The sequence below is a fragment of the Dasypus novemcinctus genome, chromosome 3 (assembly GCF_030445035.2).
Source record: "Dasypus novemcinctus isolate mDasNov1 chromosome 3, mDasNov1.1.hap2, whole genome shotgun sequence".
Classification (NCBI taxonomy): domain Eukaryota; kingdom Metazoa; phylum Chordata; class Mammalia; order Cingulata; family Dasypodidae; genus Dasypus; species Dasypus novemcinctus.
The window spans coordinates 45905823-45931074 of record NC_080675.1 but is presented as its reverse complement, the minus strand read 5'-3'; the positions used below and the strand labels follow the sequence as shown (position 1 = coordinate 45931074).

Sequence of the window (25252 nt, the reverse complement as noted above, 5' to 3'; positions counted from 1 at the left end):
TTTTTTTTTTTTTGGTTTTGTTGTGGCCAGGCAGCAATAAACAAGACATATGTGTAAATCAATGTGATGACTCATTTTCACTAACTGACATTTACAAAGACATACCAGGGGAAAAAAAGAAGTTTAAGAAAACTTTGTTCACTTGCATGTACATCATACATAAGAGCAACATTTCAAATATCTGTATCTATGAAATCATCCTGAAAGTGTTATGACAATATTGAAGAACAGTGCCAACTGGATTTGATAAATTCTATATTATATTTTGTTTTTCCTTCAACAACACAAAAGATGTAAACATGGTTTCTAAAAAATGCATCTCACAGTTTGGAAATCAGATGAAGTGTCCTTGGGATGAGGAAGTTCTAGAATTCAATGAACTTTTCATGGCCAGGCCCTAGCCTCTGGGTTGCCCTGCCTTCATTGCTCAGAATGCTTTGTAATTCCATTTCCTACACATGACCAATCTTCTTTTTTTTTTTTTAACTTATTGAAATATATCACTCATACATAAACATACATAAACAATAAGTGTATAATAGTTGTGAACTTACAAAACAAACATATATAACATCAAACAAACATATATAACATCTCACCCTACCACCAATAACTTGCATTGTTTTTAAACCTTTTTAACTAATGATTAAAGAGCATTGTCAAAACATTACTACTAAACAAAATATTTTCCCCTAACCAATCCGATTTATTATTATCTTTACATTATTTATTTAGGAACATACAAAAACAATTAAGTATATGGTAAAAGTTGTGAACTTACAAAGCAAACATGCATAACATCATACAGGGGTCCCATCCATCAACCCTCCACCAACACCTTGCATTGTCATGAGATGTTTGTTACAAACTATGAAAGAACACTGTCAAAATCTTACTACTAATCATAGTCCTTATCTTACATTTGGTGTGTTTTTCCCCCAACCCTTCCTATTATTATTTTTTAAATATTTTTTATGACAGATGTTGTAAACTTATGAAACAATCATGCACATGTGCAGAATTCTCAAACGACACCCCTCCATCAACATACCACAAAGTGGTGTGTCATTTGCTACAGATAAAATAATATCTGTGGAAAAATATGGGAAAAATACAGCTGGAGTGACCTATGGACTGTGGCTAGTAGTAATAACATAATCTTGCATCTATGCAAAAGATGTCCTGTGTTGATACTGAGGCAGTATGACCAATCTTCTTTTAAAAATATTGTTCCAGAAATTGGAAGCCACTCAGTACACTGTGGATAGAATGTACAAGGCATGGGACTGTATACTACTGTGAACCATGTGGTAGAAGATGGATTGTGGTTAATAGAACAAATATGAGAGTTTTCTTTCATGAACTATAACAAATGTACACTACTAATACATAATGTTAACAAAACGCGTGTATGGGAAAAAATACCAAGTGTATGCTATGGACCATAGTTAGTGGTAATAGTCTGATCATGTTCTTTCATAATCTGTAACAAGTGTTCCACAACAATAAAAGGTGTTGGTGGAGGGGTGATGTACAGGAATCTGCATGTTATGCATGATTTTTTGTAAGCTCACAACTTCTCTAATTAAAATGTTTTTTTAAAATATTCCATTTCTCCCAAAAAAATGCATATTAACAGCTGCTCCATAGTCTAGACCTTTAAGCAATCTCATAGAGATTGTTACCATAGAGAAAATGGAAATGGTAAATGACTCAATCTGGTCATGTTTTTGAGGACATTCCGGCAAAATTCTGAAGAGAAATTAGTTTCAATGTCTGAACTAGTGTGGACAAAAGACCTTTAAAAATTACAGCATCCAACTACTTAGAATGGACTACAATGATTAGTATCATAAAAAACATAGCCAATTCTCTCTAGAGAAAAGGAATGATATGTTAGAAGATTCTGCCTCATATAATATCATTTGATAACAAAATACTTGGAAATGTTTGAACTTCTGCTCATATATTTTCCCTCTTCTTAACTTTTCATATGAGGGAAACTTTTCATTCTTAGTCTTAGCAATTGTAAAGAAGCTATAAAGTACATCTTGAGCACCTCCAGTCCTTTCCTTCAGGCATTCATTTGTCAGTCTCTAATATTAAATATATGATTTGCCACAGCTGCATATTACAATCTGCTTATTTAATTATAAATTAATTTCATTAGAATAATTGTTGTATATTAAAGTTCTACCTAGAAATACCCTTTAAAAAAGAGATCAGATGTTCTATAAATGGGAAGTTTTAAATTCATTTAACTTTTTTATAAAAAATCAGTCATTCTTGATTCACCTTTTTTCTTATGTTCCCCCTTAAGTCTCTAAGTCTGTTAATAGTATCCCTACTATACTTATTTTATTACTCTTTCCTTCCTTCCCATGCCTGCTGCAATGTTCTCCCTGCCTCCAAACTTGTATGTATCTAAGTCATCTTTTCACTCATTCTACAAATAAGTCTATTTCCTTCTATGTTCCAAGCATGTATTAGGCTCTAAGGAGCCAAAGAAGACTAAGTACTCCCAAGATTTTCCCAGCTTGGTCAGGGAGATCAATTTGAAAACAATCAGAATAAATCCTAACAGGTACAATAATGCTAACATGAACACAATGATGCAAGAGTACTCACAAAGGCTATCTAACTCTGCCTTCAATTGTCATCTCAGATCTTATATCATTCCTCTCCTGTTGCACCATAACCTGAAATCTGCCCACTTCCCTAGCAACAGCTAACAGCACAAGACCACAAGTCCGCCCACAAGTTTCTGCCAATCCCCAGCTGCCCAGTAGCCCTCACTCCTCCTGCTCTACCCCGCCCTCCTCATTCTCTATATAACCCACTGCACTTCCTTAATAAAACGGACTTGCGCACAGACCTGGTCTCCGCGGCTTTCTTCCTCCCCTTGCCGTGCGTCCTCCACACCTGAGAGCCCCTCTGAGGCTGTCTGCCGCAGCCTCAGACGCCGCTGCGGTCTAGCCTGACCCCTCCAGACCCCCCGTCAGCGTCGGGGTTAAACAAACCCCAGCCGCGCTCTCCTCAAATATCCGGGGTGATTCCCCATTGACTACAAACTCATCTAGTTCCTCTAATTGCTCCAACCTACTTTTACAGCCCTAGACTCTTCAACCCCTGTAAAATTCTTTACATCCTTCCAGGTTCACCTTAGCTGCCACTACCTCCAAGAAGCTTATCCTCTACTTAGCGCTCCAGGCAGTCATTACCCGCTTTGTGTTTTCTCTCATTGTTTATGTCTATCTTCTCACTTTCTAATTAAGGACCACTTATTTTTCTATTCCCACCCCCCAAGTGCCTCTTTTTAGTACTTCACACATGGCAGAAACTCAACAAATGTTGGATTAAAATTCTATTTCTGTCAAAAGTACTATGGATCCCAACTTCTGATAGTCACAATCATTGCTCAAGTCCTTCAGCATCACCTTGGGGTGATGCTCGACTTAGGGGACTCTTTGCCCTGCAGTGGTTACTATTCATATGGGAGACATGTAAATAAGGCCCCGTAGAGTTGCAATGCAACGGTCTTACCAGAACTATGCTAACCACTCATTTTTACTTAACCTATTGTGTAATATTAGGTATAGTTAAGACACTCTATTTGTTTCTTGGAGAGCTCTTAAGGAAAGCAGAAGTCTCATAATTAGGTAGAAGACTAGCCACAACATTGACTTCTAGATCTAATTTAATTTTGCTTTTAATGACCACATGTTGTCAATTAGCCTTCCAGAGGACTTGTTCTAGTTTTCTACTTTCTCCTTATTTGCAAACTCTGATTTTAAAACACTCTTGTATTATTTTTTATGTCAAATAATTCAGGTGTTCAATAGTTTGATGTTGGATTTGGAGATAATAATCCAGAAACATGTTCAGCACTTACCTATATTAAGGGTACTTAAAAAACTGAGATGCAGCTTACTCATGAAAATTAATTGTTCAGCTAAGGCTTGTATCCAGGATATGCAAAGAATGCTCTAAACTCAATAGTAAGAAAGCAGACAACCCAATTAGGAAAATGAGCAAAATACTTTAATAGAAATTTTACCATTAATATGGTCTGTGCATGAATTCAAACTTATCTAATTCTATATTCAAGTTTGCCTAGTTTCTGGAAAGCCAATTAAGTGATATAGGCTCTAAAGGGCTTTGAATATTCAGGATGGATGCAGACTGAATGTGTATTCAAAATTACATCCTGACGAAATGTGGGCAATATGTTCATTCAAGCTTACCTGGTATGTGGTCGATATGTCAATCCAAACCTACCTGGTATCCAAACAAACCCCTAAAACTCTAAGAAACTAACAAAGAAAGTCCTTTTTGCATAAAAGCACGCTTGACCCCCTGCTCCTACACCTTCTTATAAAAGGGACCTAGAAATTCTATTCAAGGCTCGGTTTTTTTGGACAGAAGTCTGCTGGGTCCAGCTGGGTATTAAATAAATCTTCCTTCTCAGAGATTTCTCATGTCCTGGCCTTCAATACAACAAACACCCAACTTCTCTCTGCTACAACATCTCTGGGGGCTCATCTGCAAAGGCCAGAGATGGCAAAGTTGAATGCCCTTCTCAGATGCCTCCGAGAAGGCTGGGAGGGCCCAGGTGAACCCCAGCCAGTGAGCCCCTGGACCCCTTTAGTCCAAAAAGAGGTTGTGGACTCTGCCGGCGCTCTTGCAGAAGAAACCGGAGGCACCGGAGAGTTCGAAAGAGACCCTGAGAATGAAGCAAGGAGCTCTGTATGCCAGATGGGTAAGACCCCCGTGGGCATAGTGCAGGAAAAGTCTAACTCTGGAAGTTAGGAAGGGAGCCTGATCAGGTCTCGAGAAGACCCTAGTACTCCTGAGGAGAAGGAAGGAAACCATCTTCTCTAGGTCCAAGAAAGGAAAGAAAAATGGGTGGCCATGTGCGTGTACTGTGGCAAATGAGTGAGATGCAGAGACATACTTCTGTGGGGCAAGAAGAGAGTCCCGATCCGCAGTTCTGTAGTGACCTCATCTGGTCAAGGACAGTGAAGGCACCCTCCAGGGCCCTTCATCCAAGTTGGGGGTTTATACTGACCTGCTAAGGCTAATAGGTGCCGTAAGTTCCCAAGAGGGGGGAGGCTGAGTGAGTGTTGTGCAGTGCTGGTGCAGGGTGGAAACATGGGGATCACACAAAGTAGGACCCCTCTAGGTAGTAGGCTGAAAAACTTACCCCAGGCATTCCATGGAGATTATACGGCATAAAGTTTCAGCCAGGGAAGCTTAGAATGCTTTGTGAATTAGAATGGCTGACTTTCAGCATGGGCTGGCCCCAGGAGGGCATCCTTGACCCCTGGATTATCCATAAAGTCCACAATGTGGTAACCGGAAAACCAGGATACCCTGACCAGTTCTCATGTATTGATGCCTGGCAGGACACCGTGAGTCAAAATCTGCCCTGGTTAAGGAAATGTGCAATTAAAGCAGCCAGGATTTACCTGATACAAAAGCCCAGAGGTGCTTTCCAAGGAACCAGACCAAACAAGCGCCTTGCAAAGGTTCCAGAGAAAGTGAGCTTGAAATCTAGTTCCAACCCACCCATTCTATAAGGGCCAGACAAAAATGACCTCCTGCTGCCCTATGTGGTTGCTCCTACTGTGCCAGTACCAAGAATGGGGACGAGCCACCTTCCCCAAGCAGCGCAGCCTTGCTGCCCCTGCAGCTGCTTTCTCCAAGCAACACAGCCCAGCTGCTCCTGCCTCAGCTCCCACTGCAGCTCCCTCCGCTGTTCCTGCAGCTGCACCTGCACCTGCTGCCACTCCCCCTGAGCAGTGTGACCTTGCTGTTCCCACAGCTGCCCCTGCCACCACCTTCTCCAAGCAACACAGCCCCACCATTCCCACAGCTGTTTTCTCCAAGCAACACAGCCTCTTCATCCCCGCAACTGTTGTCTCTGTCAATCTCGGCCCCTGGCAGCTTAGTGCTGTACTCGCAGGCACAAGTGCCAACCATAAGTCAGGAAGGAGCTCCTGAAAGACAGCAACTCAGATCACAGGTAGTCCCAGGGACAGGTAGAGCAGGGAGAAGGGTCACCCTCCAGCTACCTCTTTGTGGAGCCTGACCTCCAATTTATTATGATGCCTATGGCCAGATCCAAGGAGGAAACAGAATGTTTGTGTACCAACCCTTTGCTACCGTCAAGCTCTTTAACTGGAAAAAGTCACACCCCACCAAACTCAGAGAAGCCTAAGGCCATGATGGACCTCTTCCAGTCCATCATACAACCCACAAACCCACCTGGGCTGACTGTAAACAACTCCTCATGACCTTACTCAACTTCAAGGCAAGAACGCGAGTCACACACGGGGCTCTAATCTGGCTCAAAGAGCACCCACCTGAGGGAACCCTGGACAGTAACCAATACGGTTTCCAGATGAAGACTCCCAATGGGATCCCAATGACATGAGCAGGCTCAACCAACTAGAAACTTTCCATAGGGCCTTAGTCAAAAGGTTCAGAACTAGGAGCTGAAAGGCAGTAAACATGGCAAAGACCACCCAAGTCCTACAGACTCTCAATGAAAGTCCTGCTCAATTCTACAAGCAACTGTGCGAGGCATTTTGTGTATACATGCCCTTTAATCTGGGGCTCCCGAAAGCCAAACAATGGTCAATACAGCATCTGTTGCCCAATCACAGGTTGACACCCAAAGAAAGTTACAGAAGTTAGATGGGTTCACTGGTATGAACATTTCCCAGCTCATGGAGGTAGCCACCAAAGTTTATTTCAACCAAGATGTAAAAACCAGGAGAGAGGAAAACCAGAAAATGAAAAAGTAGACCTCTTCACAGCAGCAAGTGTCGAAAGAAGCAGCAAGTGTACCCCTGCCCCAAGGAGGAGGGGCCCACCCCTAGTGCGAAATCAGTGTGCACACTGCAAGGAGGAAGGGCACTAGAAGCAGGTGTGCCCCAACAGGCCACTCGACCCCATCACCCCCAAGAAGATGCCAAAGCATTAGCCAGTAGAGCAAGAGGGACACCACAAACTAAACCCCGGGTTCGCAAAAATTCCAGAGGAAAACCTGCAAATCTAGACTTGTGGGAATTCAGGGCTTTGTTGAGGACTATTAGAACAAACCAGGCTCCTATTCTCTCAGCCCTGCAGAGCCTGTGGTTGGAGTCCAAATTGGTTGCCACACCATACATAAGATGTTGACACTGGGGCTCAAGACTTTGTAATGACCAGGCCAGTGGAGCCCTTATCAAAAAGACAAGCCACTCCCATAGGGGCAACTGGTACAAGTACCCAGTAGCCCTTTCTCCAAGCCAGGACCTGTAACACTGGGGGTAAAGAAGTTACTCACAAGATCCTGTATCTCCCAGAATGCCCAGTCCCCTTCCTGGGTCAGGACCTGCTGTCTAAACTACAAGCTCAGACTACCTTTTATGTCATGGGGCAATCCGTATTTGAGACCACCAAAGCCTCCAACAGTAGTGCTAACCCCCTCTCTGCAGGAGGAATGGAGATTGTTCTGCCTCAGCAAAGCTGGCCAATTTAAGGCCACATCACTTCTCTTTGAAGATGTGCCCAAAGTATGGGCAGAGGGCAACTCAACAGGGATGGCACACAACATTCCTCCAATTATTGTTGAAATAAAGCCCACAGCTAGTCCAGTGAGCATAAAGCAATGTCCAGTTCCATGTGAAGTGCAAGAAAGAATCCGGTTACATATTCAAAGATTGCTGAATGAAGTGAAGGCATGCTAAAGCCGTGTCAGTCTTCATGGAATACCCCACTCTTCCCAGTTAAAAAGGCCAATGGGGACTACCACCCGGTCCAGGACGTGCAAGTGGTCAACTCAGCGGTAGTGACCCTACACCCTGCAGTCCTCAACACTTACACTCTCCTCAGCTTGATACCCTCATCAGCAGTCTACTCTTCATTCCTGGATCTAAAAGACGCCTTCTTCTGCATTTGAATAGCACCCTGGAGTCAAACAATCTTCATCTTTACATGGGACAATCTGAGCTCTGGTGAAAAGCAACAGCTAACCTGGACATGGGTCCCTCAGGGATTCCAAAATGCACCCACTATTTTTGGACAAGCCCTGGCCAGTGATCTCAAGTCCTTTAAACCAGAAAGCCATAATTGTTTTCTTCTCCAACATGTAGATGACCTCATCCTTGGAAGTCCCACCTACCAAGACTGTGCTAGCAGAACCCATGCCCTCTTAAAACATTTGCAACAAAAGGGTTATCAGGTGTCTAAAAAGGAAGCCCAAATCTGCTTACCTCAGGTCAAGTATCTAGGTTATAAAATAGCACAGGGGCTCTGTGAATTAGGACCTAAAAGCAATCTGTAGCCTCCCTGAGCCCAGCACTTGCAAAAGTTGAGAGAATTCCTCAAAGTGACTGGATTCTGCTGCATTTGGATCCCCAGTTTTGGAGTCCTTATGTACCTTTTGCATGAACCCACAAAGGGGGTAGATTGTGAAACCCTGCTCTGGGAAAACCCACAGAGAGACGCTTTCACTGCTCTAAAACGAGCCCTGATGGATTCACCGAGCCTCAGGCTTCCAGATCTCAGTAAACTGTTCTACTTCTATGTTCATAATTGCCAGGGCATCCCAATAGGAGTACTCACGCAGTACCTGGCTTCCTGGCAAAGACCTATAGCCTACCGATCCAAAACAACTGGACACTGTAGCTCAAGGATGGCCCTTGTGCCTGCAAGCTATAGCCGCTGCAGCAACGCTGACACTAGAAGCCATGAAATTAACTCTTGGGCAGCCTATGATTGCTCAGGTTCTGCATGTGATAGTCACAATCTTAGAAGTCAAAGGAACACACTGGCTTACTAACAGCTGCCTGGTTAAATATCAGATCCTAGTATGTGAAAATCCGTCCATCCAACTGGAAGTCGTAAAAACTCTGAATCTTGCTACCCTGCTGCCTGTTGAGCCAGGGCTTCCAACCCACAACTGCCTGGAGACATTGCAAGAGGTGTATTCCAGCAGGCTGGACCTCCAAGACCAGCCACTACCAAATCCCAACATCGAGTTCTTCACGGATGGGAGTAGCTTTGTTCAGGGCAGTGACTGGCAAGCGGGATATGCTGTGGTGACCTCCGAAACCATAGTAGAAGCCCAGCATCTCCTGGGTAACACATCAGCACAAAAAGCCAAACTCATATCCTCACCTGAGCCCTACAACTTGTGGCTAGAGCCAAGATTACCATCTACACAGACTGCAAATATGCCTTTCTTACCCTCCACGCGCAGGGAGCCTTATACAAACAAAGAGGACCCATTAACTCAGGAGGAAAGGACATTAAATATGGCACACAGATTCTGGAACTACTAGAAGCAGTTTGGGAGCCCCCAAAGTGGCTGTGATGCACTGCAAGGGACACCAGACAAGCCACAGCCCCATTGCTTAAGGAAATTGGAGGGCAGATGCTGAAGCAAAATGAGCCACATGGGAGAGATCCCTATCTGAGGACCTGGTCGCTGCCCTCAGTCCCCAACCTCTTAATTATCAGAAACTCCACTATACGCAGCCTGCTCTCATCCTGCAGCCTCTGAATCACCAGGAGCCATAATATACTCTAGCCGAGAGAGGGTGGATACTCTCTGAGGTGGGACACAAGGAGCAAATAGGTGGTGGACATTGCCAGATCACAGAATAGCTGTGCCTCGAATATTTTAGCCACAGCCATAATAAAGGATTACCACGAAAACACACACTTGGGAAAAACCCATCTTAAAGAAGTGTTAGAAAGATTCTCCTACATCCCAAATCTAGCCGCTATCACCCATGCCATATGTCAGCAGTGCCTGACGTGCAAAACATAACCCTCGCCAGGGACCCACGGGAGCCCCAGGAGTCCAACTAATTGGCAATATGCCTCTCGAAGATCTAGTCATTGATTTCACTAAAATGCCATGATCCAGAGGCTATAGATATTTCCTAGTCCTCATTTGCACCTTTTCTGGCTGGGTGGAAGCCTTCCCCACCCGGACCGAAAAGGCTGAAGAAGTGGCCAAAGTTCTGCTCAGGGAATCATTCCTCCACATGGGCTACCCTTCTCAACTGACTCTGACAACAAGGACCCACCTTTGTTTCCAAAATCACTCAAAATATTGCCAAAGCACTGCACATCCGATGGAAACTGCACACCGCTTACCATCCTCAAAGCTCAGGGAAAATAGAGTGAATGAACCATACAATAAAGACTTACATTGCCAAAATTTGACAACAAACTGGGCTAACATGGGTGCAAGGGCTCCCAAGTATCCTCCTCCAAGTTTGAGCCAGCCCAAGCCAAAAGCTAAGCCTAGCCCCTTATGAAAGCCTCTTTGGGGGCTCCCCTGCCAATCCAAAATATAGAATGGGACCTCAGAGGAAGAGGAACATTATCAATAGCTCAGCAAATGATCAGCTTAGGAAAAAACCTACAAAACCTGCATCACTGGGTCCAAGAAAGGGCTCCCATTAGCTTAAGCATCTCCATACACCCGTACAAACTGGGAGATGCAGTCTGAGTCAAAGACCGGAAATGAGCTCCACTAACCCCTTGATGGTGAGGACCCTATCTTGTCATTTTATCCACCCCCAGTGCAGTTAAAGTAGCTGAAATCACCCCATGGATACACCATAGCTGGGTCAAACAAGCTGCCCCAGAGTCCTAGACCTGTATTCCAGACACCCACAACTCAACCAAACATCTTGCAAAAGCACAAAATGCTGAGCCCTGCTCCAGTCACACCTTGGAAGCTGACTGGTCCACACATGGCTGAAGGTTGAGGATGGAACACCAAGCTCTGTCCCAATCATATCCCAGAAACAGATTGGTCTATGCATGGTCGAAGAGTAGGAATCCGGTTTAATCCCAATTACAATGTCCCTCTGGTTATTTTCCCTACTCCTAGCCCTGACCCTCCCTTGGTTCCAGGTCGGCACCACAGAGTGTGAGCCATGCATCCAAGAAGTGCGAATGGGGCCCGTTTCAATACTATGTTAATATATCACAGCCATTACACCAGCAAGGGCCATATAACCACCTGCCAGGTTCAGGGAATTTCCTATCGTGTCTGTAATGTATCTGGCCAAATAAGCTGCTTTGACCCCAAACCCCCAACAGTATCCTGTCAATGGGAAATAAGAGCGTCTAATCAAGATGGGGAGCTACTTTAACTCCACCCCAGTCACTAGCCAGAACCAACGAGCGTCCCTCCTATTTGATGCACATCAGGTCATAGACTCCGGGATACCATGGAACACAGACTGTGGAGAGCTCAGCTGGGAACAGGAAAATACTCATAACAATAAGCATTTGTGCACTCCAGAAATGAAAAACGCAGCCCTAGGCGGGGGCTCTAGTGCAAATACGTAGGTGTATACTACTGCCCCTGCTAGTCCTGTGTCACCTGGGACACAAATACAACTAGACAAACAGCCGTCCTCACCAAAGGAACGGCCCCAACTAACTGTCTACATGGTCCACATAACCCCTTAAACCTCACCATCCTAAACCCTGAATCCTGGCCGACCCGGGGAGTCCAAATGGGCCTCTGCATTGACAGTAAAGGAGTGGTCCCAGGAGCCTACATCTGGGTCGGGAATCAGGAACACCCACTCACAAGTAAAGCTTACTCTGTGTTCCACTCTTTTTAAGAAGAAATGAAAAAACCCTTTTCCATTCCACAAGTAGCAAAAAACACCTCTTTATAAACCTAACTGAGGTGGTAGGGGCAGCCTTAAATGTCACCTCATGCTTTGTGTGTGGAGGTACTAATATGGGAGAACAATGGCCCTGGGAAACTAAAGAATACAATTACAGTCAACCATATAGTGAAACTGGCCTCCCAGCCATGCCCCAAGATGGTATGTGGCCCCTGCAAACTTCTGTCATAGGAAAATATTGTGCTTCAAGGGTATGCCTAAACTCCTCTATATCTGTTGGAAACCTAACACATATGGGGGAAGATTCCAAAATCACACCACCAAGACAACAGAGCCTTGGGGAACTCACAGTGTGGAACCCCACCGCAAAGGGCCCCTTTGCCGCCCCAAATTGTCTGTACTGGATTTGTGGGAAAGTCGCATTCTGAGAACTTCCCCAAACTTGGTTTGGTGCTTGTATGCTCAGTACAATAAAACCCTCCTTCTTTCTCATTTCCTTAGCAGAAGGGAAACAGCTGAGCCAACCAGTATATCAAAACATAAGAGAAAAAGGGGCTGTCATTACTTGGGCAGATGATGAATGGCCCCCTGAGCATATAGTCCAGTACTATGGGCCAGCAACTTGGGCAGAGGATGGCATGTGGAGTTATCAAACCCCTATCTACATGCTAATCCGAATCATCTGCTTACAAGCCGTGGTAGAAATAACTAATGAAATCGCCCATGCTCTAATCTTACTAGCCCAACAGCAAACTAAATTCAGAAACTCTATCTGTCAAAACCATCTCACCCTAGACTATCTCTTGGCAGCTAAAGGGGGACTTTGTGGAAAGTTCAATCTCTCTAATTGCTGCCTTGAACTAGACAGCACCAGAAAGGTTATCGATGAAATTACAAACAAAATGGTAAAAACTGCACATGTTCCAGTGCAAACCTGGAATGCTTGGAATTTAAGTAGTCCCTTTGGAAACTGGCAGTCAATAGCAGAACATTTCAAACTTCTAGTGGAAACAATTGCCTTCCTCATAGGAGATTGCACCATACTCCCTTGCCTCTTCCCCTTCATCATAAACAGGATATGCACCCTAAGAAATAGTACAGTGAAAACACAAACAGCCGCCCATCTCATGGCTCTGTATACTTAACAGTCAGTCCAGAGAGACTCCGACAATAGTGATACCAAAGCTTAACAACGTAAAGCTTACATCAAAGGGGTGAAATAATATGGCCTGTGCATGAATTCAAACTTACCTAATTCTATATCCAAGGTTGCCTAGTTTCCGGAAAGCCAATTAAGTGATATAGGCTCTACAGGCTTTGAATATTCAGGAAGGATGCAGACTGAATGTTGTCAATATGTTAATCCAAACCTACCTGGTATCCAAACAGACCCTAAAATTCTAAGAAACTAACAAAGAAAGTCCTTTTTGCATAAAAGTGTCGATTGACCCCCCCACACCTACATCCTCTATATAAAAGGGACCTAGAAATCCTATTCAAGGCTTGGTTTTTTTGGACAGAAGACCACCGGGCCCAGCCAGCTGTTAATTAATCTTCCTTCTCAGAGATTTCTCGCATCCTGGCCTTCAATACTGTAATGACCTGACTTCTCTCTGCTACAACACCATAAAGAATATACAGATGGAAAATACCTTTTTATTTTCAGCACACTTCATATTTCAACACAATGTGCTCAACATTGTCAGTCATTAAGGATATGCAAATTAAATCCACAATGAAATATCTCTACACATGTATCAGTATGTTTAAAATAAAAAAATAATGACTATACCAAATGTTGTTTAAGATCTAGAGAAAGTGGATCACACATACATTACTGGTGGGAATGTAAAATCATACAACCATTCTGGAAAACAGTTTGGCAGTGTCTTATAAAACTGAACATGCATACCATATGGCCCAGCAATTGTACCCTTAAGCATTTATCCCAGAGAAATGAAGACTTATGTTCACACCAAAACCTATACATGAATGTTCACAGAGTTTATTTGTAATTATTATTATTTTTTTCTATCTGGTTGCATCATCATCATTTTGGTGTATTGCTTTGCCATGCAGAGGTGCAGGCCCCTGCGTCTCCCTGCACCAGGTAGGGGCTCCGAGCAGGTCTGGGATGCTTTTTATCTTTTTTTACCAGGAGGTCCCAGGGATCCAACCCAGGTCCCCCATATGGTAAATGGGAGCACAATTGTTTGAACCACAGCCACTTCCCATGTAATTATTTTTAATAGCCAAAACTGGACTCAGCCCAGGTATCCATCAACAGGTAAAGAGTTAAACTGTGGTACATCCATACTGTGGAATACTGCTCAACAAAAAAGAAGAATGGACTGTTGATTCACACAACAATTTAGGTAAATCTCCAGGAAGTTATGCTGCGTGAAAAAGCCAGTCCCAAAAGGTTACATATGTATGATTCCACTCATATAATATTTCTTAAGCAGCTTTATTGAGAGATAATTTGTAAGTTCACCCACTTAAAGTATACAGCTGACCACTCAGACTATTCACAGAGTTGTGCAGACATATTACTGCTTTTTTTCCACTTTTGTTTTTTTATATATAATGCATATACCATAAAATTCACCATTTTAAAGTACACAATTAGTGGTTTTAGTATATTCACAAGGTTGTACAACCATCACTATATTATTCCAAAATATTTTCATCACCTCAAAAGAAACCTCATACCCACTAGCAGTTTCTCCCATTCTCCCCTCCCCTTAACTTCTAGAAACCACTAACAAGCTTTTTGTCTGTATTGATTTGCCTATTTGGGACATTTCATATGAATGGACTAATATAATATCTGGCCTTTGTGTCATAGTTTTAGCGTTCATCCATGTTGTAGCACATATCATTCCTTTTTGCTTACCTATATATCAGATGATGGACATTTAGGTTGTTTCCACTTTTTGGCTTTATGAATAATGCCATGAACATTCTTGTACAAGATTTTATGTGAATATGTCTTTTCATTTCTCTTGGGTACATTCATAGGAATGGAATTGCTGGATCACATGGTTACATTTTTGAAATGACAAAATTTTAGAAATGGAAGTGCAAACAGTGGTTGCCTGGGATTAGAGAAGGGAGGGAAATGGGTGTGGATATAAAAGAGCAAAACAAGTGATCCTTGTGGTATTGGAACTGCCAAGTCTTCACTGAAATATGAATATGTGAACCTTTACAGATGATAAAAGTGTATAGAACTTAAACACACAAATGAGTACAACTGAAACTGGGGAAATATGAATAAGATGGATGGTAGCAGTGTCAATTTCCCGGTTGTTATACTAAAGTTTTGCAAACTGGACAAGTGGTTAAGTAATCTCTGTATTATTTCTTACAACTGCCAGTGAATTTATAATTATCTCAATAAATATATCAATTAAAAAATAACAGATTCTGATATATATTTTCTTAGCTGAAAAATTTACATTGTCTCCATTCACTTCCTTCAGAGCTGGCTGCACCTACCTGATTTTTACTATTTGCCCTATTAATAAGCAAAAGGAAGGAAAACATCTTACCTGCATAAATGCAGTCATATTGCCCTCACAAATAAAAGGTTCAATAAAAAACAAATTCAAAAGTACTGAACATATAATAATCCCTTTTATATCAGGCTTGTCCCAAAGAGCTCACTTGCAGATGTTTCTCCACTATTGGAAGAAATACATGATGGCTATTTTTGTACGTCCGACAAAGAGATAAAATCAATTATAAAAAAAAGTTAAAAATATGTGCAGTGAATAGGATAAACTGTCTTATCAAGACAATTGTGTTCCTGTGGGATTAAACAATAGGAAACGGGAAAGATGACTCATGCTGAAGCTCAGGTATTCCATTATTAAGTTAAGAAAAAGTAACTATATAATATAGGGGAATCATGCAATAAACATAACTAATTTGTATTAAATCATAAAATGCCAATATGAATTCTGAAATACTTAAAAAATACATATAGTACCTAAAACCAAGTCACAATATGAACTTGCAGAGCCTTCAGATACCTGCTTTGACTAGCCGACAAAAAGTCTTTATAATTATATTTGCTGTGCATGTAGAGAGTTTCTTTAAAAATTGCTTGCCTAATTTATTTTAAAAAGGAACATTCTACTTTTTTGACAATTTGTTTTTAAAAATTTTTATGAGTTATACAGAGACACAAATTTAACTAAATCTTAAATTATCAAAAATCCCAAACTTGTTAAGTACTAACTCTTCTGAATGTAAAAGAGAAGAAGGATGCTATTTTTTTTGTTTACACCAATAATTTTTAAAACTGCCCGTTTTCAGAGATTGGCTCCATATTTTTCTGGAAGAAAACACAAATGTATGAAATCTCTCAAAGATGTTGTAATATTTACTATATCTATTTAAACTCCATTTAAATTCAAGCTTTACTCACCTCTGTATACTAAATGAGGGTAAACATTAGCATAGATAAAATTGTAAGATATATATTTATTTACCTATATACGTATATTTATTTTTTTTAGATTTTTTTTAAATTTTATTTCTTTCCCCTTCCCTCCCCAGTTGTCTGTTCTCTGTGTCTATTTGCTGCGTCATCTTCTTTGTCCGCTTCTGTTGTTGTCAGCGGCACTATACCTATATTTATATCTATATATCTATAGACATATAGATATAGGACTCAGGCTGGACTCAGGCTATTGATAGCAGATCATGCAGAAAAAAATGTAGTAAGATAGTAGGTAAAAAAGAGGCTCTGGAGAATAAAGCCACCCTAGAAGGCTACTAATGCAACGGGCCAGTCAGGGACCCAAATATGGAAGCACTCCGAGAGGTTTACTGACAGGTCGCATTAAGGCAGTAGAGACAGAAACAGCCACATCATAGTACCCTTAACGGTGACAACTGCCTCTGGGCTTTCAACCTTGGTTACCTATGAGGCTGTCTTTTGCAACAAATGTCCTGAGGATAGTTGGGCTCAACTAAAGAATTTCTACAAAGCACTCCAGTCTTCATTGCATTTCCTACAAATGCTGGTGTCTTTCCTTTTGATCTATTAATGTTACTTAGATCAGGTATTAAATAAGGCTAGCGGGTATGCTAGTGGTCTATTTAAAATGAGAATTCATTCTTTCCATTTAAAAATATTTTTAAAAAAAATTTTTTTTACACGTAACATAAATTTTGAGAGCATCAGTTATTAAGCAATGTTAGCCCACCAGCAAGCAGCAGTCAGTTCAAAGGCATTTAACTATGTCTAAATTAGTGTTCCTCAATGCTGAGAGAGTTAAATATTGATTTTAAAGAACTGAGTTAAGATAATATTTTGAGCCTTTTATTGAGATGCTTCTCTCCCCACTTTCACAAAGGATATAATTTCACATAGTGTTTTATTTTTAGATAATCTATATACCTCAGCCGAAAGATTCTTGTTTCTCACCAACAAACCACCAAGATCAGGATGGCCTGTGTCCGCTGCCTTTTTGCTGTTTGTGATTGGGTTACTGGAGGGAATCACTTCAAGAGGTGGGTCAAAACAAGCCTGCAAAGAGAAATTGCAATTAATTACCTACAAATGTGGTTAAGCAGTCTTATAGCTCAAAATCAAAATGTTTTGACCCACACAAATGGAAATCAAGTTCCTCTAAATAGGATGTAAGCTTGAAATAGTCATTGTGAGGTGCTACTCTAACAAACACAATAGGTCTCAGGGAAATAGCAACCAACATGTTGCTCTAAAAGGCTACTTTAAAAATATATATTAATAATAAAAGACTACTTTACATTTTTTCTAAAAGTTATTACTTACCTGACAAGTTATAACACCAGCTATAAGTAAATGCAGCACATCTAAATAGCCAGTTTCTGCGATATAGGAACCAATAAAACACACATAAGATATCTGAGGAAATGTTACTTCACTTTGAGGAAAGAGTTCCTAGTTTTTGCTTTATTTTTTATTATAAATCAATTCTTATGCACTATATCTTCACACAAATTGATTTCAAAACAAACAAACAAACATGAGTTTAGTAGATCAACATGAATTTTGTTTCAGCTGTACCTAAACTAAAAATGAAAAAAAAAAAAAAATTCACGGATCAAAAGTATCTACCTGAACTACAATATCCCCCCCTATTGTCAAACAGGTGTAATGTTTCAACAAGTTACTAGTATAACTTTCAATACAAAGTTTACATAATTTAAATGAAACCAAGAAAAAAACCATGTTTTTAACCTAGATTGCTAAAAAAAAAAAAAAAAGTATAAATGCATTACATGGTGCATAACGTACTAAAGGCATAAAATATATTTTTTTGAAGGTACAATGTTTTTAAAATAATTTTATGCCTTATGGACAAGGGCTTGCCCAGAAGAATACAAAATTACTATTTAAACATCTAAAGAAATGAAAGAGAACTTTGAAAATACAAATAAGTCACAAGAATCCACAAAGAATAATTAAAAATTTTGGAAAAAGAACCAAATAAAATGTCTAAAAATAATAACTGTAATAATTTATATTCAAAAAATGCAATGGACACATTAAAAAACAGATTAGACCCAGCTGGAGAATGAATGAATTTAGATAAATATGAAGGAATTATCAAGAGAACAGCACAGAGGGAAAAATAAACGTTAAATATGAAGGAGAGGATAAAGACAGAGAATAAGGTGAGAAAGTCTAACATGTAATTGTAGTCAAAGAAGAACATATGGGGATGAGAATGGTATGAAGCAATATTTGAAGAACTAATGTCTGTAATGGTCCAGAATTCTTGAAAGATACCACCTCAGCAGTCTACAAATCCCAAGAAGAATAAAGATAAAGAATTCCTTATCTACACACAATAACGAAACTGCAGAACACCAAAGAAAGAAATCTTAAAAGCTGTCAACAGAAGTGACAGCTCATTAGAAAGAAATGACAATTAGATTGATGGTTGATCTTCTCAACAGCAATACAAAAGCCAGAAAACTGCAGAATTATATCTATAACGTGCAATGAAAAGTATTTCATATATCAATTCTAAAAGGCATATTTTTTTCACATTTTCATATCTCTAAAATTGGGGTACCTCTTAAAACTGATGCCACTTCATATTGTGCCTAGCTTAACTGCAGCACACAATCCATCCCAAGGTGGGGAAGGGGACAAAGGTACCAAAGGGTTTTCAAACTATTATCAGTGAAGTTTTATTTCTTAAAAAAAAAAAGTGAAACAACTTGTGGGGGGATAAATACCAATGCTTATTAAATTTGGGTGGTGGGTAACAGGTAGGAGATATAAACTAAAGCCTTGGTGGATCTTTCTAGTGGCTTAAAAAATATAAATGGAAGGGGCATCCTCTAATCCAAGAGGATATTTAATGTCCAGAAGGATTCTCATTAGGGTCCAGCCCCAATAAAATAAGGCTATAAACCTAGCGGGTAATATGGTATACTAGAAAGAAAATGAAAGTTAGTTCTACCACTAAATTGCTGTGACCTCTGTCTAGTGATTAGTTTCCTAATCCGCAAAATGACTGGGTTAAATCAAATTAACTCAAAGGCCCTTTACAGTATATTTTCTATTGTTTTTTGATTGTGGGTCTCAGTGAAATGTCAGAACCAAAAGAACCAAAATAAATAAAATCCATTTAGATTCAGATGACTCACTGCTGCTTATTTTAGAGTTAAGTCAGGACTGAAAAGAGGTAGGAGCTCTCTCAACTTCACAATTTGTATCATTCACTAGCAAAGAAATGTTAACAGTGTTAGCAGAGACAAACAGCAAACAGAACTGGCCTTTTCCTCCCTCCTACCTCTCAGTTGTGTGGGAGACTGTTTGACGACCACCTTCTAAGAGTGGGGGAAATATGCCAGGGTACATGACTCACCACCGGGCTAGTTTTCCAAGATGTGTGAGATGACAGATGCTTGGCTTTTGATGGTGTATCCTCTTGGGGCCCTTTGCTTTGGATGGTAGCAAGTCTTCCTGGATCTGAGTGGTTTAAAAACTGAGGCTCCGACATGCTAGAGATACAAAGAGCATGAAATAGGCCTAGAAACGGTGACTAAAGGTACTTCCCAGGGGAGTTTGCCCACGGCAGTCAGGCAGAGTTGCTGAGGTCTGCCCAGCGCCAACAGCAATGTCTTCAAGGAGTTTCCACAGTGGTCCGTCGCTGCTTAGCCAGACCTCAGAAGAAGCTGACAGTTGAACATGTGCTGCTTGGAGACAAGATGTACCTGGTTTCTAAAGAGAGCATCAGAACACTGTTTAGATTATGACAGGTTGAAGCGGCCTGCCAGTATTTATGATATCCTCATAATATCATAATTAAATGCGACTTGCTAATCTTTAGATACCTGACTTGTAAGTTTCCTTCATTTTCAATTTCTCAGCCTATCAGAAACACTAACTATATCCCTCAAGATTTAGCCAAAAGATAAAATTAAAATGAGTTAATGTAGCATATGATAGCTCATATCGCTCTTTTTTTCCAGAGAAAGGTAAAATGTAAATTTACGTTATAATTTTTATCAATTCACATTCCCAAGAACTTCAACTGCCTTATCCATTTTCCCTAACCTGTTCAATTCAATAACCATATGGCCTATTAAGCAATAGAATGGAGATTTCCTTTTTTCTTTTTTAAAGATAAAGGAATGTATTTTGGAGAAGAAACAAAAAGCACAGAATTGGTAACAACTGTGAACGGGAAGTGCTATCGTATGTGTTTCCTCTGCTGGATCAAACCATCCCAAAGAATTCTCACAAGAGGGGAAAAAAATCAAGATTGTGAGTTTGAGGAGCATGGAACAAAAAGCATAGAAAAAGGCACTAGATCAAAAATAGATTCAATAACCCTCCAGTCTTTTGGAAATTCCTTCATTACTTCACTCTTTACATTTACAGGTATTGAAGACAACTATTAAAATGCAGACTCTTATGAGTCTTTAGTCTCTTCCTAATTGTCTTTGATACCTAAGATCAGATAATCAAAGAAGAACCTGATAATCAAAGAGCAGCTTAGGTTTTATGGATGCAAAGGCCAAAGAAATTGCCCCTTAGTCCTGGAGAAAAAGATCTTCTTTACTTTTATGTTTATTTCCTTGCCATTTTGTGAGTCTTGTGCTCTATTAAAAACTTTAATGAATTTCATGCATATTACCTCTGAGAAACATCAAGCTATTTTGTGTGGGCCAAAGTGTATCCCAAGAAGCTTAATCATTTACATACAAATCCTCCATTATCAGTTCAAGTACGACCTCTCCAAGAATCTTTCATTGATTTCTACAAAAAAGATATTTTCTCTCCTTCTAATTCTTATAGAATATGGTGTATATCTTTCTTTAACTAATTCTATATGGTATTTTGTAAAAAATTTCTCTCCTACTAGACTAAAGGTAACTAAGTATAGGATCTAGTTCTGATTCATCAGTATCATCCCATGGTAGACATCAAAATATATAGGTTGAACAACTATCAGAAAAAAAAGTAATACAAAATAAATTTATATAGATCGTGATAGTACTGTTCTCCAAAACTAACCTTATAAAAATACAATTATTATAGGTTTATGTATGTCTATTCTATTTTTATACGTTCATAAAATTTATCAATAATTCAATAAGATACAGAAAGATACCTATGCTTAGATATCCTATGCTTCCTCTAGCAGAAAGTAAAAACCACAGTTTTTACCATATCAGGTACAAGAGAAAATTCCAAACCCAAGGTCAATTCCCAGAAGAGTCCTGAATTGCACAATATGAGTGGCTGCCCTGAATGATTTGCCAATAGAATGTTGGCACTTCAAAAACCTGTTGCTAGGTGAACGCATCATAGAAGTACAAGGAAGGTAAGAGGGACCTCTTAAAGTGATCAAATAAGACATGTGGTTCATTTCTCTAATTAATGAAAGAGAAACACAAAGTGGTTTTCATCAAATATTAGTAAACTCTTCTTAAGAAAATGAACCCACCAAAAGTAAAAGTAAACTGTTGTGGGAAACTGACTTACCTATAAGTTGCTTCCTGTTATTGTAAATTACCTTATTATAGATGTTGCAAGTTGCTTCCTGTAGCAAACAGCTGCTCCTTAGCTTCCAAATAAATATGATGTGGAAACGAGGGCAGAGACTCTCAGTTTTAGAAACTGTGAAGCCCCCTGGTCCCATCTTTGTTTCCTCTCTTGTGTCTTTCTTTCTATCCTTTTATTTCTTCAGTTCTGCATCGCTTTCCCTTCGTGCAGACCTATTGCTGAGCTGGTCTCAGCAGTAAACATTCCAATGAATATGAAATTTAAGGCATTTCTTCTGTGAAATTCTTAAATTCAAATTTTTGAACTCCAATACATACATCTGATCAAGGAAGAAGTACTTTGGGAGGAGAGGAAAATGATGATTCCACTTGCTATTCCTAAAGAAAAAGATGACTTGTCTGAAAAAACTGGAATTCTAATACTAGGGGAATATTTTTACAACAGTAAAGTATGAGGGAGCTGAGGTGGCACAATAGAATGAGCACCTCTTTCCAACTCTGGAAGGTCCCAGGATTGGTTCCCAGAGCCACCTAAAGAGAAGACAAGCAGACACAGAAGAACACACAGCAAATGGACATAGAGAGCAGACAACGGGGGGGGGGGGGGGGGAGAAATAAATTAAAAATTAAAAAACAACAACAAAAAAAAAACCCAGTAAAGTATGTCTGCCCCTATTATAAATTTTTCCTTTTTAGCAGTTTTATTGAGACATATTCACATACCATACAATCCATCCAAAGTGTACAATCAATGACTTTTAATATAGTCACACATAGTATTATCTATTTATTTATATATTCATATATAGTCTCTATATATTTAGTATACTCTCATATAGTACAGTCGATACATTTCCAAAGAATTTTAAACAACATTTTACCAATTCTGCACTGATTAACCCTCAGCTTTCCATTCTCTACCCTCATTCTATTTTCTGGTGATCTATATTCTAATTAATAACTCCATGAATTTATACAATATATTTAGTTCATAATAGCAAATCATACAGTATTTGCCCTTTTGTGACTGGCTTGCTTCACTCAATGACTCAAAGATGTCCTCCAGGTTCATCTATGTTGTCATATGCTTCATGACTTCATTTCTTCTTACAGCTGCATAATATTCCATCATGTGTATACACCACAATTTGATTAGCCATTCATCATTTGAAGGACACCTGAGTTGTTTCCATTGTTTGGCAGTTTTGAATGATGACACTATGAACATCGGTGTGCAGGGGTCTGTTTGTGTCACTACTCTCAGTTCTTCTGGGTATATAACTAGTAGTGGTATTGCCACATGACATATGGCAATATGTCTATATTCAAGTTTCTTAGGAACTGCCAAACAGTCCTCCACAGTGGCTGGACCATTTAACATTCCTACAAACAGTAAATAAGCATTCCTTTTTCTCCACATCCTCTGCAACACTTTTAGTTTTCTGACTTTTTAATAGTTGCCATTATTTTTTTTCTTTACGTGTCTTTTTTTTTTTTTAAGATACATAGATCACACCAAATATACTTGCCATTCTAGTAGGTGTGAAATGATATCTCATTGTAGTTTTGGTTTGCATTTCCCTAATCACTAATGATGTTGAACATTGTTTCACGTGCTTTTTCACTATTTGTATTTCTTCTTTGAATAGATGTCTATTCAAGTCTTTTGCCCGTTTTTTAAAATAATGTAATTTGTCTTTTAATGTTGAATTGTTGCATTTCTGTATATTTCATAGATATTAGACCCTTATCAGACATGTGATTTCCAAATATTTTCTCCCATTGAGTCCTGTTAGGTGCAGAAGCGTTTAATTTTGAGGAGGCCCTATTTATCTATTTTTTTCTTTTGTTGTGTGTGCTTTGGGTGTAAGTTTAAGAAATTACTACCTACCACAGATCTTGAAGATGTTTTCCCACATTATCTTGTAGGAGTTTTATGGTTGTCACTTTTATATTTAGCTCCTTAATCCATTTTGACTTAGTTTTTGTGCTAAGTGTGAGATAGGGTTCTCCTTCTTTCTTTTGGTTAAGGATATACAATTCTCCCAGCACCATGTATTGAATAGACTGTTCTGGCCCATCTGGAAGGGCTTGACAACCTTGTCAAAAATCCCTTGACCATAGATGTGAAAATCTATTTGAGTTCTTTTTTTAAAAAAAAAAGATTTTTTTTTTTTTAATTTATTTATTTCTCGCCCACCCCAGTTGTCTGTTCTCTGTGTCTATTCACTGCATGCTCTTCTTTGTCCACTTCTGTTGTCAGCAGCACAGGAATCTGTGTTTCTTTTTGTTGCATCATCTTGTTCTGTCAGTTCTCCGTGTGTGTGGTGCCATTTCTGGGCAGGCTGCACTTTCTTTCGTGCTGGGCGGCTCTCCTTACGGGGCGCACTCCTTGCACATGGGGCTCCCCTACGCGGGGGACACCCCTGTGTGGCACAGCACTCCTTGCGTGCACCAGCACTGCAAGTGGACCAGCTGCACAAGGGTCAAAGAGGCCCAGAGTTTGAACCGCAGACCTCCCATGTGGTAGACGGACTCCCTAACCACTGGGCCAAGTCCGCTTCCTATTTCTGAGTTCTTGATTCAGTTCCATTGGTCAGTCTGTCTATCTTTATGCCTCTACAATGCTGTTTTTACCACTGTAGCTAAGTAATATGCTTTAAAGTCAGGAAGTGAAAATCCTCCAACTTCATTATTCTTTTTTTTCTCCTACACAAATGTCTTTTCTTTTTTAACAATTGAAAATTTTAATAATCAGCAAGGCTTCTTAATAGAATTTTTTTTTATCCACTTTAATCCATGTTTTATTCCTCCACCTTGAGGACCCTGGGATGGCAATGTCCACTCCACCTCTAAATCGAGAGGGGGCTTAGATCCCACATGGCTGATAGATGGGATTCTCCTGCTTACAAACACAGACTCCCTTGGTTCCTTGGTGTTGTAGTTGACCATCCTCACCTCCTTGCTAGCTGCCCTGGGTAAGTCCATTGAACTGGAGAGTAAGTGTTGCAACTCTGCTGAGGCTCAGAACCCAGTTGGCACATGGACAGTCCAGAGATTCAAGTCTCCTGGGTGTACACCAGCCCCAGCACCAACCGCAGTGTTCAGTAAAAGTGACAGAAGAAGCAGGTGTAGAGAAGTCATATCTGAGTTCACCTCCATCACACTCAGGAGCACAAATTCCAAGGTAGGGCCCACTGGCAAGGCACTGAACTCCAGAGCCATCTGCCATGACCATAGGGCCTGGGTGTCTCCATAGGCCTCAGGAGCACCACTACCTGGAGTTGTATCTACTTTGGCTGTCTATGAGATCCTGCTGAAACATGTGTTAAGTGGGACCGCTCTGCTGACCTCCCAAATCATTTTGAAGTCTCTTAGCCATATAAACTCATTTGCCTTTACCATTTCCCCTTTTATTCAAGGTCTTTTTCCAGTTACATTACCAGCTGGTGCCTGATAGTAATCCCTTGGCACCAGGGAGGCTCATCCCTGGGAGTCAGGGCTATTTGTGTATCTCTTACCCTTTCAAAAATTTTTATAATTGGCTTTTCCATTTCGGTAAAAAAGACTTT

General features: G+C 40.2%; 1 protein-coding gene across 3 annotated transcripts in view; it reads right to left on the bottom strand.

Annotated features, from left to right (window-relative positions):
- Positions 1–21418, bottom strand: part of LOC101416418 (coiled-coil domain-containing protein 170-like) — a 60560-nt gene extending 39142 nt beyond the window's left edge. For 2 of the 3 annotated variants that reach the window (XM_004477343.2, XM_058294932.1), the window contains exons 1-3: positions 21343–21418; positions 19535–19890; positions 17068–17196 (exon numbers count right to left, since the gene is read on the bottom strand). In XM_004477343.2, the coding sequence (XP_004477400.2) occupies positions 17068–17196; positions 19535–19669 (264 nt within the window). In that variant the 5' untranslated portion in view covers positions 19670–19890; positions 21343–21418. Of the gene's footprint in view, positions 1–17067; positions 17197–19534; positions 19891–21286 lie in introns of all 3 variants that reach the window. The other variant, XM_058294931.1, reaches the window with a different exon arrangement.
- Between the last annotated feature and the right edge of the window lie 3834 nt (positions 21419–25252).